This window comes from Salvelinus fontinalis, chromosome 31 (genome assembly GCF_029448725.1).
Source record: "Salvelinus fontinalis isolate EN_2023a chromosome 31, ASM2944872v1, whole genome shotgun sequence".
In the NCBI taxonomy this organism is placed as follows: domain Eukaryota; kingdom Metazoa; phylum Chordata; class Actinopteri; order Salmoniformes; family Salmonidae; genus Salvelinus; species Salvelinus fontinalis.
This window is the reverse complement of record NC_074695.1, coordinates 27,955,394-27,975,951: the sequence shown is the minus strand read 5'-3', so window position 1 is coordinate 27,975,951 and position 20,558 is coordinate 27,955,394. Positions and strand designations below refer to the sequence as shown.

The window sequence follows — 20,558 nt, the reverse complement described above, 5'->3', positions numbered from 1 at the left end:
ATTGCTTCGCAAAGAATGGCACCTATTGGTAGATGTGTAAAAAAAAACATTGAATATCCCTTTGAACACGGTGAACTTATTAATTATACTTTGGAGTATCAATCCACCCAGTCACTACAATGATACAGGCGTCCTTCCTAACTCTGCCGGAGAAAATGGAAACTGCTCAGGGATTTCACCAAGAGGCCAATGGTGACTTAAACTAATTTTTTTAATGGCTGTGATAGAAAACGGGATGGATCAACATTGTAGTTACTCCACAATACTAACCTAATTGACAGTGAAAAGGAAGCCTGTACAGAATACAAATATTCCAAAACATGAACGCTTCTTGCAACAAGGCACTACAGTAATACCGCTAAAAAATTGGCTGAGTAATTCATTTGTCTTGAATATAAAGTGGTATGTTTGGTGTAAATCCAATAACATTACTGAGTATCACTCCATATTTTCAACCACAGTGGTGGCTGCATGTTATGTGGTAAATGCATGAAGGTGGTAAATTACCTTTTAATGGCGTCAGACCGAGGCTCTGCATCCGTCCTCGTGCTACTAGACCTTAGTGCTGCCTTTGATACCACCGATCACCACATTCTTTTGGAGAGATTGGAAACCCAAATTGGTCTACACGGACAAGTTCTGGCCTGGTTTAGATCTTATCTGTCGGAAAGATATCAGTTTGTCTCTGAATGGTTTGTCCTCTGACAAATCAACTGTACATTTCTGTGTTCAAGGTTCCGTTTTGGGACCACTTGTTTTCACTATATATTTACCTCTTGGGGGATGTCATTCGAAAACATGTTAACTTTCACTGCTATGCGGATGACACACAGCTGTACATTTCAATGAAACATGGTGAAGCCCCAAAATTGCCCTCGCTAGAAGCCTGTGTTTCAGACATAAGGAAGTGGATGGCTGAAAACTTTCTACTTTTAAACTCGGACAAAACAGAGATGCTTGTTCTAGGTCCCAAGAAACAAAGAGATCTTCTGTTGAATCTGACAATTAATCTTGATGGTTGTAAAGTCGTCTCAAATAAAACTGAAGGACCTCGGCGTTACTCTGAACCCTGATCTCTCTTTTGACGAACATATCAAGACTGTTTCAAGGACAGCTTTTTTCCCATCTACATAACATTGCAAAAATCAGACATTTTCTGTCCGAAAATGATGCAGAGAAATTGGTCCATGCTTTCGTTACTTCTAGGTTGGACTACTGCAATGCTCTACTTTCCGGCATCCCGGATAAAGCACTAAATAAACTTTAGTTAGTGCTAAATACGGCTGCTAGAATCCTGACTAGAACCAAAAAATTGGATCATATTACTCCAGTGCTAGCCTCCCTACACTGGCTTCCTGTTAAGGCAAGGGCTGATTTCAAGGTTTTACTGTTAACCTACAAAACGTTACATGGGCTTGCTCCTACCTATCTTTCCGAGTTGGTCCTGCCATACATACCTACACGTATGCTACGGTCACAAGACGCAGGCCTCCTAATTGTCCCTAGAATTTCTAAGCAAAACAGCTGGAGGCAGGGCTTTCTCCTATAGATCTCCATTTTTTATGGAATGGTCTGCCTACCCATGTGAGAGACACAGACTCGGTCTCAACTTTTAAGTCTTTACTGAAGACTCATCTCGTCAGTGGGTCATATGATTGAGTGTAGTCTGGCCCAGGAGTGTGAAGGTGAACGGAAAAGCTCTGGAGCAACAAACCGCCCTTGCTGTCTATGCCTGGCCGGTTCCCCTCTCTCCACTGGGATTCTCTACCTCTAACCCTACCCTATTGTTTATGAACATCTTGGCCATGTTCTGTTATAATCTCCACCCGGCACAGCCAGAAGAGGACTGGCCACCCCTTATAGCCTGGTTCCTCTTTAGGTTTCTTCCTAGGTTTTGGCCTTTCAGGGAGTTTTTCCTAGCCACCGTGCTTCTACAACTGCATTGCTTGCTGTTTGAGGTTTTAGGCTGGGTTTCTGTACAGCACTTCGAGATATCAGCTGATGTACAAAGGGCTATATAAATACATTTGATTTGATTTATGTGTTTGGTTGTAAATAGTTAAGGACTGGGAAGTTTTTCAGGTTTAAAAAGACAGAATGGAGCTTAGCACTGGCAAAATCCTAGAGGAAAACCTGGTTGTCTGCTTTCCAAGACACTGGAAGATGAATTCACCTTTCAGCAGGATAACCTAAAACACAAGGCCAAATCTACACTTGAGTTGCTTACCAAGAAGACAGTGAATGTTGAGTGGCCGAGTTACAATTGACTTAAATCTACAGCAAGACCTGGAAATGGTTGTATAGCAATGATCAATAACCAATTTGACAGAGCTTGAAGTATGTTGAAAAGAATAATGGGCAAATGCTGCACAATCCATGTGTGAAAAGCTCTTAAAGACGTACCCAGAAAGACTCCGCTGTAAATCACTGCTAAAGGTGCTTCTACAAAGTAATGACTCAGTGGTCTGAATACTTAGGTAATTTCGATTTTTCTGCATTTCATTTTTAATAAATTAGGAAAAATCTATAAAAACATGTTACTTTCATGGGGTATTGTATGTAGATGGGTGAGAAAAACATTTGATCCATTTTGAATTCAGGCTGTAACACAAAATGTGGTAATGTCAAGGGCTATAAATACTTTCTGCAGGCACTGTATCTCATCCATGCGCAGATGTCCATTTTTTCACCTGCCGCTTGTACAGTAAATCTATCGTGCAGATTCCTGACTTCCTTTGGAAGTACCAATTCTATTTTTGTATATAACATTCTATGAATGAATCTTAAGGCATGCACTATGTATAATACGCTGCATTTAGCTCAAATGAAAATGAAACTATTCAAAATGGATAGCCATGATTTGAAGCCGTTTCACTCGTTTAACTAGATTGTTTAGTTCAGACGTCACTACCACAGTAACACCACAAAAGGAAACCACTAAACCCATAGAATTAATTTGATATTTTTTTATATTTTTTTTTTACACAAATTCATAATGTACATATAAATCAAAACAGGGGGAAACATTTTTTTCAAATGGCGTTTCACAATACACCCCTTATTACTAACGCCATTTTTATTTTACAAAATGAAATTAATTTGTTATTAACACAATTTACATGGTTTCATATACAGGGAGAGCAGTTTAAGTTGCATTAAGGATAAATCTGGAGACAAAAATAGGAGCTGACTTTTTATTTGCAATGCACCATAAATGATCATTATTTACACATCAACTTCCCTAGGATTTCCATTCAAAATCAACCCAGAAAATCAAACAATATGTATTCTCACCGACGTTCCCATGCCTTTGCCACGGCCAGATAAACATCTACCATTAATATAAAATGGATAAATCAGTATGTTAAAAATCTCTTTTAAAAAGTTACCTGTTTTAGTCTTCATAGGCACAACCTTAGCACACAACTTGGTTAAATCTCAAATCAGCCAAGACATCAAGGCAATATTCTGGACACAAACATTTCACACTTCCTATTCCCCAGAATACTTAAAGAGATTACATTTTATCATGTCACAATGCCCTATAAAACTAGGGTCATAGTAGAGCCACATCCATGTACCTTTATAAATGTAGGCGCCAATATTGTCCCGTGCAATATTTTATTGATTCACAGATAAATGCTGAGGAGCCTTGAACGGAAGAACTGTTCTATTTTAAAGCATGTGCAGTGCACCTTCTGGATATGGCCATTGTCTTATCAGACAAGATTTTTTTTTTTTTCTTTTTTTTTTTCTGATGAAATTACAACATTTTCCTCAAAGTCAGTGTTGGGATAGTCAGAAATAGTGGTGGGACCGATGCTGCTGATAACCCTGTCCCATATATGATATGATGTTATTAAGGGTGAGTTTCCAGCATTAATACATGAGGGGAGGGGCACACATTCTATGAGACGGGAGCAGTTTACTCTTGTGGATCAATAATCACCTCTAATATGCTTCCAATATTTTAGAGCAAGGTCTCTCCCTTCAACAGCACGCACGCACAAACACGCTTACACAGACGCCAGTCTTCGAGAGGCTCCCTGGCTTAAACACTGACAAACGAAGACCACACTCCTGTGTCTTTCAATCGGTTGCTAGATCACTCCTGCCCAAAGCCCTCAGTCTCTTCAATCGCAAACATCAATTTCTCCTTCAGCTGCTCATAGCTTTTGTAAGGAGGCAGATCCAATCGATTGAAGCTAGAAAAGGGGGAAAGAGGGGCAGGTTCTTTATCTGTCGAATGAAGCCTTTACTCTGTTTTAACCTTGACTCTTCCATACAGTACTCACCAGGTGTGACTTCTGGGCAGCCAGTTCTCCTTTCCCACCTTCTCAATGCAGAACTTCTGCGGGCCATTGCTCCCTACGAAACCAAATATGTAAGTCACTAACCCATCTATTTACAGGTAAAAAGGGCACAATGTTATGTTTCATTATCTTTTACCTCTGCAGATTGTATTTGTCATCCACCCATGAGGGGAAGGAACAGCCTCAAACTTACCCAATAGGTCAGCAAAGCCTCCAACAGGAAGGCGACAGGTGCCTGTGACGAACTGGAGGAGCCTCATCCGCTTCTCGTTGTCCATCTCTTTGATGAGCTGGAAGGAAAGTACAGGAGGGTACAGCATGTCCAGGCATGTTCTTTCGTGCGTGATCTGAATGTAATGATACTGAGGAGATGTGGCATCTGACTGTAGCACAGGTGAGGAGTAACACTGACCTGCCAGAACCAGAGGACCTGCTTGCTGCTGCGTGCGTAGTGTCTGTAGATGGTGTTCCTCTGCCAGTCTGTCAGGTCGATCTCCTGCATCCCACACAGCATCACCTGCAGGAAGTGGACACGTCACAATTGGTTCAAGAGTGAATATTGGGAACCTGGTGTAAATAAGTAGGCCAAACTAAGACCCATACCTCCAGTTCTTTGGCGTCAAAGTACTGCAGGTACTGCTGTGGGAGGACCTCGTTGAAACCCTCAAAGAAGGCCTGGGTCTGCTCCTCCACACCTCTGGACAACCTCCACTCTGCTACAAGCCTGGGGGAGAAACGCAGACCATCAAGGCACAACACACCAGGACAGTAGTGAAAAGGGGTCAGAGGTACCAAGAGGGGAGAAGGCGGCCATACGCTGAGACCGACCTAATATACTCCCCCTTGTTCTCCTCAGTGACCAGGACCTCGCCACCGTCCGGCTTGAGCTCATGAGTGGTAATTTCACCCAGAATCTCTTTGTCCACGGAGAAGTACATCTCCAGGCCACACTCCTCGATGTCATTCTCCCTAAAGTACACAAAAAGATGACAAAGACATGTCAGCGACTTAATGAAAGAGTTGTTGTTTTCTGTGTTAAGAAAAATGGGACCAAAACATTGAACAAACATTAACATCCGTTACAACCAAAGTTAATATCAGTACAGCTTCCGCAGAAGACTCACTTAATCCAGATAAGAGAATTGTAGAATTCTGTGTCAATGGACTCAAGATCTTTCAGTGCCCATGGCTTGTTCAGCATGCGCTTGTAGAACGGCAGCGAGAAGCCTGTGTCAATGAACTTCCCATGAAAAAGAGCCTGGGAAAAGAGATCAGGAAGTTAACATCTAAAAAATATAGAACTGCATCAGATCTTTTAACTTGCAAACAAATCACATTGCATTAGAAAAAGTTGAACTTAGTAACTCAAAATAGTTACCATAGCGATGAAGCGTCCAATGAATTTAAAGTATTTGAGGTGGTCAGGGTTGATGTATGAGGCAGGGTTGATCTGCAGGCAGTAGTTGTCCTTCCCAGCATATTCAAACAGGCAGTACATGGGGTTCAGCACCTCGTGAGACAGCAGGAAAAACCACTCCCTACAGAGGAAGAAATTGATAATCATCACAATACCTCTCTGCAAGCATCCAGCTAACACCATACTTTATAACGTGGTCAAATAACTGGTAGACAACCACTGATCTAGGATATTTTACAAGGCAATTCAAATAGCTGAAACTTTGACCAAAGGCAACTTCATCACTACAACAACATATTATTTATTGGAGTGCAATGACTGTACAAGAGCACATTAGAGCTTTACCTTGCCACCCCACCATAATCGAGGCCTTCTTCCCCAGGGAATATGATCCATAGTCTCCTGCGGAGGTCCTGTGCATTGAAGCTCATTATCTACAACGGAAAGAGTCAAATTAATATGGACAACATTTGTCAGTGTCAGCATGATCATTTGGGAGGATGTTTACTCACTTGTTGGAACGAGTCCTCAAACAGGGTTTTGCGGGTGACAGTGATCTTGATGTGCTGAGGCATTGACAATTGCTGGACAAGAAGAAGAGGAAATCATAAGTGATTTTGAAGCATGTGACTTTTTTCAGAACGGGCCAACAGAAATAACAGGTCATCATTTTCATTTAATTGGGTCACTGTATTAGAATTCATGTGGTTCTGTTGATCATAAAAACAATGACAATGTTCAACCACTCAAACTCAGAAGGCATGACACCTACCTGGCACCAGAATCTGAAGTACTGGACTTTGGCTTTAAAGTCTCGGACGTAAGTAATCTGGGGCCCGTTTTCACTGTTTTATAGTAAGAGGGAAGGAACAAGGCACACATTGTCACACATCATGGCCAAAACACAAATCAGCCTTGTCAGATTACCTGGCTTTTACTATCGTTTATGAGAACTATCCAATGTCAAATCATAGACCCCAGACAGACAATGGTATGTGTTCACTACTCTCTTCAGAAATAACAAAATGGCTAGATCATGACAATTATTTCAGCCAAAACATGCTACATGTGAGCAGACTGAAACAGCTAGAGGGGAAATACCAATAACCTCAGTCCTGTGAAAGGCACCAAACAGGTAATTCCTGTTAGTTGGAGAATAGAGCTAAGCAAAGTCCCTGCTGCACAGAGAGCAGTCATGTTGACAGTACACCATCATCCCTCAGGTGTGGCTCATTACAATACTAAAAGATACAGACAGTACAGTATCGGTTCAGCCCATTTTAGTCATCCTTATTTGACATTTGTAGAACACAAAGGGCTGTTATTAGTAGCAACACTTCCATCACCAGTCTGTTTTAGGTCAAAACTAGTCTCAAACAGAACCGTGTTTGCTACATACAGCTTAGTTTTAGTCTAAAATATGGCCTCAAGAAAAATGGTTTAGTCAGAGTGGTAGCCCAATGCTTTTATATCAAGTGAATGGAATCTTGTGACGTACAGTGAGGATGTTCCAGTGCGAGGGTCGATGTATGTAGTGGCTCTCCTGTTATGGTCCACAAAGTATGGGATGCCGTCGACAGTGAACCTCATCTCCCAGCCCTCTGGGAGAGGCTTTTCATTCAGCAGCCTGAGAGAGAGGGAGAGCGAGAGAGAGAGTCTGTCATCACTAGGACCAAGAGTCAGACACAGATCTGCACAATGTCTGAATTAACACTTCAGTTCCAGCACATGGGCATGTGGAGAGTACTAGAACCAGGGGCTGAGCTAATCTTACCAGGATAGCTCCCACTGAGGTTAAAAGTAGCTGTTAGAATACATATCTGCACTAAGAGTAGCACAGATGAACTTCTCACCCCTGAGTGCGAGGGTCCTCCCACTGTGTAGTCCGTGTGGTGTGTTGGACAAAGTACACTCTCTCGTTGCTGTCAGTTCTTTTCTCTGAGGACGTAAATCAGTTCATGAAAAATTCTAGAAAACATTTAATTAATCTGTGCGATGTGAGGTAGTGAGTGAGATCTTACCCCATCCATGTGGCAGCGGGCCCAGGGGATCAAACTGCTTATTCTCAGTGGCTGGAACCTGGTCCTGGAGCTTCAGTGCACCAGAGAAAATAAGGAATAATATTTGAACAAAGTTTTAAAAATTTAACTGATCAAGATTGGTTAAATATCACCAACTGAAAAAGGGGAAACTGTTTACAGCACAATATGTAAAGAATTAAGAGAAGCAGACAATTTGATAAGGCTGACACAAACACTAATAGATCGTCTGAACACTACAGCAAGGCCCAAATAATTACATTTCATAGTTAGAGCAGTTATAGGAAGATAATTTCTGGCTTGCCAGCTAGCTCATTTGGCTAAATAAAGCAAGGGGTGTGGTAGCATCCCCCTTTAGTTCTTTTGTTCCTAATAAACTTCCTGTAAATTACCCAATCCATTTGATGGCATTATCATTTCACACAGTGCAAATAGCAGCTTGCCCCATTTATTTAAAATCTTCATCTGTTGAGTGTTTCACAACTGTTCAGTACTGTTATTGAAGGAACTGAGCACTTGATTTGACCAGTTAGAGTTCCCACTTACCCCATTCACCCCAAATATGAAGCGCTGGTTGAACTGCTGCATGGCACCTTGTAGCTGGTTGCGTTGGTGCTGCCACTGTTCATAGTTCCGTACCGTCTCCATAGTGGGCCGTTGCCAGGTGGTAGTTCTGGTGATGTGGTCGACAAAGTAGACCCTGCCCATGGGGTCCACTCGCCGCTCCCACCTACACACATGGCAGAGGAACAGGGGAGACTGTATAAGAGCTTTGGCATTTAGTATCCTCTAGTAACAAAGACACTATTCTCTGTGTTAGTATGGAGGTAGGAAAAATGCATTTGAATACTGCATGTAGAACATATATTGTAGTTTGAGTATCAGTTGAGTATGAAGACACAGGATATGTAAGGGGAGTTACCCAGAAGGTAGAGGCTCAGGCCGCTCCCACGTTGTCCTCTTTTCCACATGATCTACAAAATACAGCCTTCCGTTCTGATCCACCCTCTGCTCCCATCTTCACAGCAACACGCGATTCAAAGAAAATGTTAACACTTATAAAACAGTCTACCGGTTAAAAAAGCTAGAATCCAAATCACGTCAGGTAGTGTAGAGTTAAAGTATAAAAATGATGAGACTAAGTAAGCCTAGAGCAATAATAACAGGTAATTGCAGTTGGTAAGCAGTCGCAGCAGACATATTTCAAACAGCTCTCTTGCTCACATCTTCAGTTTAACAGTCAGATGAACTCCTGAGAGTTGTATTGACACCACTAACTGACTGACTGAGTGTTACTGCCAGACCGATCAACATGGATGGCTTGACCCTTACCCAGGAAGCAGTGGGCCTGCAGCGACAGTGGGGACTCTGGGGGTGCCTGGGGCAACACTGGCTGCTTGTCTGGCTGCTATTGCTTGGCTCTGGTCGTGTGTAGGGGGTGGGGCATTGGGGTCTGCGGCTGGTACTGCAGGTGCAGGCATACGGACTGGGGTTTCTGAGCTGGGGCCATCGCTTCCTTCAGTTGGTATGGAACTATTAGAGGATGCTGCCGAAAACCAGTGAATGAGAAAAAAGATTGAGTGAGTTTGAGAAAACGACACTAAATGGTTGTTTTCTGACACATTATCTTACAAATGCACACAAAACAAAGCATAAAGCAAAATAACATGTCATAAAATCCCCAGGAGCATTAGTGTTGGTTTAAAATGGGCTAAGAGGTTGACCCACTCACCTGGAGAGGAGGTTGGTCTGCGTGGGGTGGGTGGTGGGGGTCGGGAGGGCCTGGGGGGCCGTAGAGGATTCCCCTTGGAGCCCCCTGCTGACAGAGCGGGAGACCCTGTGCCGTTCACTGCGACCGCACGCCCAGTTGGGGAAGCTCTGTGCTCCAAACCATCCACAGAAGGAGAGCAGTCTCTACTCCGCCTGCCACAAGGTCAACTATTAACTCTGTCCATAAGCAAGACCATCATTACCACAGTAACCAGGAATAATAGGCTTACCTCACATCATGATCCCCGTTGTGTTGCGATTCCCCATTTGACGTACCTGAGATCAGAAACACAAACATAGAGTTGTGAACTGAACATACTGGAACTTATTTTCTGGGCAGGTTGGGAAAACCATAACTCAATACAGATAACAGTGCGGATAACATTGCACAGAGCAGACGCACTTCGGCTGTTGGCCTCAGCAGCAGAGGCAAACATCTCTGGGTCGACTTGCATGCCGTCCAGACAGACAGACAGGTCCCCCACCACATCTGTCTGGTCTTTGTCTGCACTCAGCTGCAGGGTCTGCACCACCTCAGAGACTGAAGGAAAAACACCATGGAACAAAATCATTGGTTATCAGAGATGGGGGAAAGAATCTAGTTACAAATCGGATATTCTTTTTGACAAAATATCGTATTGTCAAGCTGAATATTATGTTTGTACTAGTTGGCTGTATCTGCACCAAAACTATAGTATTTTTCCTTCATAGCTTGCTCATCTTTTTAAATAGGGAGCCAATTTGTTTTCTGCACTTTAATTTCCATGACTGATGAAAACTTATTTTCTCATGGCTCCCTCTTGTCCCTCTGCAGCAGACATATATATGGTGAGCAATATGTTTGGAATATCGAGTTGCAATAAAATCACAATATCCAATCGCAATACATATCATATCAGCACCTAAGTATCACGATAATGTCGTATCGTGAGGTCCCTGGCAATTCCCAGCACTATTGGTTATGTAATAAAAAAGCCTCCTTCCACTCAGCTCCTTGTCTGTCAAAAGCCTTTATCAGCACTTTGAGTCATCCTGCCACTTTGCACCAGGATGACAACCTTGAGTTTGGGACACAAGAGGGACATTAAAGAACTGCTTGGAATATATACCACATAGGCTATGACCAATGATTATCTCTGTTGTCACCTTATGAAATATATATTCAAAAAACTAGTGGAAAAAAGTAATGGAGAGATCATTCCCGTAAAAGGAATACAAGGAGAGCCAAACAAATATACAGCCATAAGAAACAGAGTAATTACCCTACTCCAAAACTAAGCTGTCATTGTTTACTGCTTTGTCAAAATAGGAGACTGGTGTGATATGTTCAATCTGGTTTGTCGTAAATGCATTTAGAAAATTGGCAGGGGACTGAATGAACTCTTTATGAAGGGGAAGTAATCTCATCTGCCTCTGATCTGTGACATCACACAGTCAAATCAGAGGGAGGTGCTTGTGGCTGTGTTATGTAAGAGAGAGCACAGACACAGTACAGGCCCTTATCACACAGCCAAGCAAGGTATGCATAACATGATACAAGAAAGGCACTCACTATTCATGTCGTTGGATTTGAGTGTTTCGCTGACCTCCAGAGTTGCCATTCCTAACAATACGTCCGACTTCAAGGTCTGGTGACTCCATACCCGGAAGATGAGCTTGCTGAAAGGAGTGACAATTCTATTGCCGAGATAAAAGAAAAACATACAATGAAGATCACATTGGTTAATTCACTGGGAATATAGCATACATTTTAGGTGAGAGTTTATCAGACACGAAAGTCAAAGATAATAAATTTCAAATATCTGAAGACAAAACAAACAGCGTTAGCATGGAGACAAATAGAAGCAAGTATCCATGCCCACTATAACAGCTGCCTACTTAAACCCTGAACATTTGCAGGAAAAGACAGTTATGGAAGCGCATCAGCTTACTCAACCATAGTATAACTGCTCTGAATTCTCCACACCAAGACATACTGAAATTGGAGAGGGACTTTAAATTAAGGGACTGCAGAGTAAGACTCCAGAGCTATATAAAGAAGGGATTGATTGTGTGGATGTGTTGGCACTTGGCACTACTAAATCATGAGTGGATCCTCAGTCAACCCTGTACACTTGCGAGAGAATTTGTACTTGTTAAATTAATAGGCGGCTGTTCCTTGTTCTCAACACTGACTGTCAACAATAACAACTTACACTGTGAGCGGCTGCTTCCATTTGGGATTGTGGGTGTTGTTGCATTTTTCGGTCTTTTTGGACTGGCCGTCAACTGCAACTTCAACATATGGACTGGGGCCAAACCAGTTCTTCTTGTTCTCTTTCAGTTTTGCTGATAGCACTGAGGAGATGAAGAGTGTTGTGAATTAGGGCAGAGCTAGAAAGAAAACTGTCTGTTAGAAGTTTGTTTGACAGCAGCTCAGTTAGTAGTCGCAGTGCTTGCAACGCCTGGGTAGTGGGTTCGATTTCGCCACCCATACATAAAAATGTATGCACACATGACTAAGTCGCTTTTGATAAAAGCATCTGCCAAATGACATATTACTATATTATAGGGCACTTCGGGTCAATTCTGTTTTATGAACATCGCCCACACCCTGAGAGAGCATTTCCTATGTTTGGTATGGACTAAGCCCTTCAACACCCAAAATAAATGACAAGGATCAGGATTAAGAACCTACCCATAATTTGCAGTTGTGCCTTCATGGGGTAGCCATTCCCAGGGCCTGGTTTAGCAATGCTGGAGGCCATGACATACCTGCAACAAACACCACACTCAGTCAACCATTCAATGGCCCAACGCACATTCCATGCAATGCAAGTTCCAGCCTTTCTATCCTCTGTCTAGACATAACATTTGTGTCCACTGCATTGTGAGAGATGCTTTATGATATTACAGTGAGCTTATCTGATTGTAATGGAACAACAAAATATCATGGTCAGCATTCTGTTAGTTACACTATTACCACCCAGCAACTAACACAGACCTCTTTTGAATGGTAATGAAATGATATTGCTATTAATTAAAAGGTGTAATACGGTTATGCTTGTACCTACCATTCTCTGACTAGGCTAGTCTTCTCTATAAGTACATGGAAGTCGGCGTCAAACTTACCGAGCACAGATGTATAGTTATAAGATTCCTAAGAGTCATTTAGGTAATTCTACAGTAACAAAGTGACAGATTCAGATGTGTCACTTTAAAATGAATGTCAAACAAAAACAATTGCAAAGTTAAAGAAACCATACAACTCTATGCACAAGGACTACTTTGAGGAACATTGCAGATGCAAAGTTTGATAACAGAATGACGGTTTGTGCTGTTTGTGTCCTCATTCTATTACCCAACTTTGCATCTGCACTGTTCTTGAAGTGAATGTGGTTTTGTAAAAATCTCAGTGGAAATTGTTGAAGGTAGTCCTTATGCATAGTATGGTTTGTTTAACTTGGCAATCATTGGTTTGTTTGAAATGTATTTTCAAGTGAAAAAGTCCCAGTGTCAGTCTGTTACTGTGGAATTGCCCATTTACAAATAACTGTTCTCTGGAAAATGCCTTGAGTGTGATACCACCCCACAAGTAACTTTCTAGGGAAAATCAAACTGGCGAAAGTAGCACCAGGAATCATAGGCTAGTCCTCATTCCTGGTTTGTGGTTACCTCACTGTGCATAATGTACACTACAGTGCATTCAGACCCCTTGACTTTTTTCATATTGCTACGTTACAGCCTTATTCTTAAAGTGAAAAATATATTTTATTTCCTCTTCAATCTACACACAATACCCCATAATGACAAAGCAAAAACAGCTTTTTTGAAATTGTTGCAGATGAACTAAAATTAAAAAACAGAAATACCTTATTTACATAAGTATTCAGACCCTTTGCTATGAGACTCGAAATTGAGCTCAGGTGCATCCTGTTTCCATTGATCATCCTTGAGATGTTTCTACAACTTGATTGGAGTCCACCTGTGGTAAATTCAATTGATTGGACATGATTTGGAAAGGCACACCTGTCATTATAGAAAGGTCCAGCTGTTGACAGGATTGTGTTGAGGCACAGATTTGGGGAAGGGTACCAAAACATTTCTGCAGCATTGAAGGTCCCCAAGAACACAGTGGCCTCCATCATTCTGAAATGGAAGAGGTTTGGAACCACCAAGACTCATCCTTGACCTGGCCACTCCAGCCAAACTGAGCAATCGGGGGAGAAGGGCCTTGGTCAGGGAGGTGACCAAGAACTGTCCCTCTGACAGAGCTCTAGAAATCCTCTGTGGAGATGGGAGAACCTTCCATCTCTGCAGCACTCCACCAATCAGTCCTTTAGGGTAGAGTGGCCGGACGGAAGCCACTCCACGGTAAAAGGCACATGACAGCCCTCTTGAAGTTTGCCAAAACAAACCAGGAGAAAACAAGATTCTCTGGTCTGATGAAACCAAGATTGAACTATTTGGCCTGAATGCCTAGAGTCACGTCTGGAGGAAACCTGGCTCCATCCCTACGGTGAAGCATGGAGGCAGCATCATGCTGTGGGGATGTTTTCAGTGGCAGGGATTGGGAGACTAGTCACGATTGAGGGAAAGATGAACACTCCAGAGCGCTCAGGACAGTAGACCGGGGCAAAGGTTCACCTTCCAACAGGACAACGACCCTAAGTACACAGCCAAGACAACGCAGGAGTGGCTCTGGGACAAGTCTCTGAATGTCCTTGAGTGCCTGAGCCAGAGCCCAGACTTGAACACGATCCAACATCTCTGGAGAGACCTGAAAATAGCTGTGCAGTGACGCTCCTCATCCAACCTGACAGAGCTTGACAGGATCTGCAGAGAAGCATGGGAGAAACTCCCCAAATACAGGTGTGCCAATCTTGTAGCGTCATATCTAAAAAGACTCGGGGTGTAATTGCTGCCAAAGGTCCTTCAACAAAGTACTGAGTACTTATGTAAATGTTTTATTTCAAAATGTTGAAAAAGTCACGGGGTCTGAATACTTTCCAAATGCACAGTACATGACCAAAAGAATGTGGACAGCTGCTCGAACATATCATTCCAAAATCATGGGCGAATAGACCTGGCTCGCAGTCGGCGTACCAATTCATCCCAAAGGTGTTTGATGGGGTTGAGATCAAGGCTCTGTGCAGGCCATTCCAAGTTTTTCCACACCGATCTCAACAAACCATTTCTGTATCGAACTTGTGTTGTGTACAGGGGCATTGTCATGCTGAAACAGGAAAGGGCCTTCCCCAAACTGTTGCCACAAAGTTGGAAGCACAGAATAGTCTAGAATGTCATTGTATGCTTTAGCGTTAAGATTTCCCTTAATTGGAACTAAGTGGCCTAGCCCGAACCATGAAAAACAGCCCCAGACCATTATTCCTCATCCACCAAACTTTACAGTTGGCACTATGCATTGGGGCAGGTAGCATCTGTCCATCGGACTGCCAGATGGTGAAGCGTGATTCATCACTCCAGAGAACGCGTTTCCACTGCTTCAGAGTTTAATGGCGGCAAGCTTTACATCACTCCAGCCGACGCTTGGCATTGCTCATGGTGATCTTAGGCTCGCGTGCGGCTGCTCGGCCATGGAAATCCAATTCATAAAGCTCCTGACAAAACAGTTATTATGCTGACATTGCTTCCAGGGGCAGTTTGGAACTTGGTAGTGAGTGTTGTAAACGAGTACAGGCGATTTTTACGCGCATCATCACTCGCTGTTCCCGTTCTGTGAGCTTCTGTGGCCTAACACTTCGCGGCTGAGCCGATGTTGCTCGTGGACGTTTTCACGACAATACGTCACAATAACAGCACTTACAGTTGACCAGGGCAGAAATTTGACAAACCGATGAAAGGTGGCATCCTATGACGGTGCCACGTTGAAAGTCACTGAGCTCTTCAGTAAGGCCATTCTACTATCAATGTTTGTATATGGAGATTGCATGGCTGTGTGCTCGATTTTATACACCTGTCATGCAGCTGAAATAGCAGAATCCACTCATTTGAAGCAGTGTCTACATACACTATATTACATAAAAGTATGTTCCTTGCCTTTCTCCCTTGTGCAAATGAGAGGAAAAAGCTCTTGACAAACAAACTTTGGCTGTACCCGGAGTTAATAATTTATTACTACTGAACCTGGGCCTACAGTGAGCGACTGCTTTGTGTGCCAGGTAACTCACTAGTCAGAAACTCATCAGCTAGGACCAGGATCAGACTCACCATAAGCCAATGATTACCTCCCTCAGCTAAATATCAGATAATGCACAAATGAATAAAAAAAGTGGAAACACAGCCTAGGCTATTAGAGTTGATTACAGGTGGTTGTGAATTTTGGAATGAATGAATGCCTACACTACAGGATAGGCCTATTTGTAATGTTTTAGAAGTAGGGTAGTGGATGGCAGTAGTCAAGTCAATAAACCATGAATCCTAATCAAGTATCAAGTCCCTAGGTTGAGTACGAGTCAGTCCTTTATACTCGAGTCACAAGTCCCTTGTCAGTGTTAAAAGCTGCAGTTCAACCATTTTTGCATCTACCCCATGTTACATAATGCAAGGCTAACTAGATAATACAGCTATGTAACATTTGCTGTTGTAGCTGGTATGTTGAATTATTCAAGAGAGATTTTCTAACAACAAGTGTTCTAAACTCCCATTGCTAGTTGCTCCCATTGCTAGTTGCTCCTTAATTAAATTAAAATACATTTTTCTCCATAAAATAATCCGACAAGGTATATACCACCATCTAGTCTTGTTGGATTACTTTATGCAGCAAAACAATATTCAATTTAATAACAGAGCATAAATAAATTCCAACTTTCCCCCTAAAACTAGCCTTGGGAGTTTAGATACCGGTGACGTCCAAATCGAGAACGAATTAAGTATTGCCAAGGTTAGACGAAAAGATCCTGATTAAAGGCTAAATAGCAGCTTAAGCAACTGTACACGACCTCAGGAAAGCTCTGCCGCTGAGGTTCTTATTGACGAGGCTAGTAGGCTACTACTTTCTTTCCACATAAACTACTGTTTGGGTTAGATTATGTCTTTGGGTTTAGCTAACGCACTACCAAGTTAATAGTTAACATAACTGACAAAATCAACTATACTGTACACAAATATAATTGTCGGTCCCATGTTTCATGGGCTAAAATAAAATATTTGTTTTAGAGAATTTGGCAGTACATCCAACTAGCCTCACAACCGCAGACCACTTGTAACCATGCCAGCCCAGGACCTACCGATATGGCTTCTTCACTTGCGGGATCGTCTGTCTGAGTATTTCTGTCTGTAATAAAAGCCCTTTTGTGGGGTAAAAAAAACTCATTCTGATTGGCTGGGCTTATATCGCCAGTGAGTGGGCCTATGCCCTCTCAGGCCCACCCATGACCTCACCCCTGCCCAGTCATGTGCAATCCATAGATGAGGTCCTAATGAATTTATTTCAATTGAATGACTTCCATATATGAACATTAACTCAGTAAAATCTTTGGAATTGTTGAACGTATATTGTTGTTCAGTATAATATACACACAGGCATATTTAACTTGTTTTTAAAGTATTGGTTAGAGTGCAACATTCCAAGAGCTTTCTTGAAGAATACAACTTATAAATGCCAAACAACTTCCTTACCAATCATTACCCACAATGCATTGTGAAAGGTTAGCTACATTTATCCAGCCCCACCCCTCAGTTCAAACAAATTGGAAGGGTGGGGTTGTTGAAATGATAGTATGCTTTATGAACACATGTGACTGGATGACAGCAAGAAAACCCCAACGTCATTTTACGCAATAACAATGTCTGGAGAACATAAGCATAGCTAACTATGATAGCATTTTGTTTGCCATCGCTAGGATTTGATGTTAACCATCAGTCGCATGACATTAGCAAAAGGCAAAGTGTTGGTATCTCCGACATGTTTGACAAGGAAGAAGGCTAACGCGTTTAGCCTAGTTAGCTGAGTGGCTAAATTAGATGTAGTCTAACTCAAAAGGAGTGAAATTACAACCTTGAAACTCCGCTATCTGCTAGCTAGCGAAATGTTGTTTACGTTCTGCTCCGGGATACAGAGTTTGGATGCAATATTTGTGTTGTTTACGTGTTACATATCAGCTGGCAACTTATGAATAGTTCTACCATTTATGAATGGGTTACTCACAACTGCTCGTGACAACACAAGAGCACGAAATACAAAAAAATAAATTAAATAAAAAGCTGGCAGGTTAGCCTGTGTCGTGGCTGGCTGACCCAGTGTTTAGGCTAAATATTGTGGTTAAGGACTTTCCACCTCGGATGTTATGCTTACCCGAATCCAAGGGTAGAAGAAGTTCAAGACGTGACAGGCAACTTTCCTTAATATCCCGGTCTGTTTTGGTTCTTTTGCGGCTTCACTTCAAGAAATACACTTCCACCATATTCGTAATCGTCTCACGTGACGGAAACAAGGTGGTGCGCACGCATACTATTTCTGTGGTGTTTATCTGCGGTTGGCATCCAACTTTATGGTATATTACCGCCACCTACTGTACTGGAGTGTGGGCCAGAGACAGGGAGGAAGTAAATCCTTCCTGCCAGTTCCGTTTTTCTTAAAAATCTTGAGACACTCTTAAAATGTTTTACTCCACATCCTTTCTCCTAAAGGCCTGTTTAGCTAGCACATCTACTTCCTCATTTCCTTTCACCCCCACATGGACTGGGACCCAAGCAAAAACTTCTGGACACCCATCTGTCTCACCCGTGAATGAATTTGGAGTACCTCATACAGCTATATGAGCTAAGTGTTTGCGTACTCATCAGCACAGTACATGAATCAGAGCATATATCTATTATGTTTGGCTTGACTTCCACCACTCATTACAAGGCCAACAGTACAGGCATCAGTTTTGCAATGCATACATCCAGGTGGTCTGTAATACGTTTCCTTACTGCAAAACCACTATCCTGTACAACAAAGGCGGACCCAGTGTGACATGTCCATGGATCTTTTGATCCATCTGTATATATGAGCATTAAATCCTGATATACAGTGCCTTTGGAAAGTATTCAGACTCCTTGACTTTTTCCACATTTGTTACGTTACAGCCGTATTCTAAAATGGATTAAAATCGATCTACACACAATACCCCATAATGATGAAGGGAAAACAGGTTTTTAAACATTTTTGTAAATGTATTAAAAAAATTATAACTGAAATACTTTATTTACATAAGTATTTAGACACTTTGCTATGAGTCTTGAAATTGAGCTACGGTGCATCCTGTTTCCATTGGTCATCCTTGAGATGTTTTCCATCTTGATTGGAGTCCACCTGTGGTAAATACAATTGATTGGACATGATTTGGAAAGGCAAACACCTGTCTATATAAGGTCCCACAGTTTATGTCAGAACAAAAACCAAGCCATGAGGTTGAAGGAATTGTCTGTAGAGATCAGAGACAGGATTGTGTCAAGGCACAGATCTGGGGAAGGGTACCAAAAAATGCAGCATTGAAGGTCCCCAAGAACACAGTGGCCTCCATTTTTCTTAAATGGAAGAAGTTTTAAACCACCAAGACTTTTCTTAGAGCTGGCCGCCCCGGCCAAACTGAGCAATCGGGGAGAAGGGCCTTGGTCAAGGAGGTGACTAAGAACTTGATGGTCACTCTGACAGAGCTCTAGAGTTCCTCTGTGGAGATGGGTGAACCTTTCAGAAGGACAACCATCTATGTAGCACTCCAACAAATTAGGCCTTCATTGTAGAGTGGCCAGACGGAAGCCATTCCTCAGTAAAAGGCACATTGCCCGCTTGGTTTTTGCCAAAAAGGTAGCTAAAGACTCTCAGACCATGAGAAACAAGATTCTCTGGTCTGATGAAACCAAGATAGAACTCTTTGGCCTGAATGCCAAGCGTCACGTCTGGAGGAAACCTGGCACCATCCCTATGGTGAATCATGGTGGTGGCAGCATCATGCAACTTGTCAGGATCTAGTCAAAGATGAACGGAGCAAAGTACAGAGAGATCCTTGATGAAAATCTGCTCCAGGTGACTCAGGACCTCAGACTGGGGCGAAGTTTCACCTTCCAACAGGACAACGACCCTAAGCACACAGCCAAGACAACGCAGGAGTAGCTTCTCTGAATGTCCTTGAGTGGCCCAGCCATAGAACGAACTAAAACCCGATCGAACATCTTTGGAGAGACCTGAAAAAAGATGTGAAGCGACGCTCCTCATCCAAGCTGACAGGGATTGAGAGGATCTGCAGAGAAGAATGGGAGAAACTCCCCAAATTAAAATATGCCGACTACCTTACAGTGAAATGCTTACTAACAAGCCCTAACCAACAAAGCAATTTAAAAAATACCTAAATACCTAAAAAAGAATAAGAAATAAAAAAGTTACAAATAATTAAAGAGCAGCAGTAAAATAACAACAGCGAGACTATATACAGGGGGTACCGATACAAAGTCATTTTGCAGGGGCACTTTTTAGTTGAAGTAATTGAGATCATCATTTAAAAGTAGAGCTTTTAAAGTGACTATGAATAGATAAGAGTAGCAGTGGTGTAAGCGGGGGGTAATGCAAATAGTCTGGGTAGCCATTTGATTAGATGTTCAGGAGTCTTATGGATTGGGGGTCGAAGCTGTTTAGAAGCCTCTTGAACCTAGACTTGGCGCTCTGGTACCTCTTGCCATGCGGTAGCAGAGAGAACAGTCTATGACTAGGGTGGCTGGAGTCTTTGACAATTTTTAGGGCCTTCCTCTGATAACGCCTGGTATGGAGGTCCAGCATGGCAGGAAGCTTGGCCCCAGTGATGTACTGGGCCGTACGCACTACCCTCTGTAGTGCCTTGCGGTCAGAGGCCGAGCAGTTGCCATACCAGGCAGTGATGAAACCAGTCAGAATGCTCTCGATGGTGCAGCTGTAGAACCTTGTGAGGTTCTGAGGACCCAAATCCTTTCAGTCTCGTGAGGGGGGAAAAAAATGTTTGTGCCCTCTTCACGACTGTCTTGGTGTGCTTGGACCATGTTAGTTTGTTGGTGATGTGGACA

General features: G+C 42.5%; 1 protein-coding gene across 2 annotated transcripts; it reads right to left on the bottom strand.

Annotated features, from left to right (window-relative positions):
• Positions 1 to 3,180: 3,180 nt before the first annotated feature.
• On the bottom strand, positions 3,181 to 17,984 carry LOC129829971 (E3 ubiquitin-protein ligase Itchy-like). 2 transcript variants are annotated; one of them, XM_055892045.1, is made up of 24 exons: positions 17,836 to 17,984; positions 12,217 to 12,293; positions 11,735 to 11,876; positions 11,092 to 11,216; positions 9,943 to 10,080; positions 9,770 to 9,815; positions 9,502 to 9,692; positions 9,102 to 9,315; positions 8,692 to 8,787; positions 8,316 to 8,499; positions 7,752 to 7,821; positions 7,584 to 7,668; positions 7,229 to 7,357; positions 6,503 to 6,575; positions 6,243 to 6,314; positions 6,076 to 6,164; positions 5,692 to 5,851; positions 5,438 to 5,571; positions 5,142 to 5,282; positions 4,917 to 5,037; positions 4,726 to 4,830; positions 4,507 to 4,603; positions 4,296 to 4,368; positions 3,181 to 4,205 (listed from the first exon to the last, which is right to left on the bottom strand). In XM_055892045.1, exons 2-24 carry the CDS (start codon positions 12,284 to 12,286, stop codon positions 4,106 to 4,108), a joined length of 2,655 nt encoding a protein of 884 aa, XP_055748020.1. In that variant the 5' UTR covers positions 12,287 to 12,293; positions 17,836 to 17,984; the 3' UTR covers positions 3,181 to 4,105. The 2 variants fall into 2 exon arrangements, with proteins under 2 accessions (XP_055748020.1, XP_055748019.1); XM_055892044.1 differs by lacking the exon at positions 17,836 to 17,984 and adding an exon at positions 16,769 to 16,869.
• Between the last annotated feature and the right edge of the window lie 2,574 nt (positions 17,985 to 20,558).

Bases quoted from the DNA above. Each gene is read 5' to 3' on its own strand.
- LOC129829971 (XM_055892044.1), bottom strand. From the start codon at position 16,854: ATGAGTTTTTTTTACCCCACAAAAGGGCTTTTATTACAGACAGAAATA. The intron at 7,358-7,583 runs GTGAGAAGTTCA...CCTCTCTCTCAG, and splicing joins GAGGACCCTCGCACTCAGGG to GCTGCTGAATGAAAAGCCTC. The intron at 6,165-6,242 runs GTGAGTAAACAT...TTTCCGTTGTAG, and splicing joins TTGAGGACTCGTTCCAACAA to ATAATGAGCTTCAATGCACA.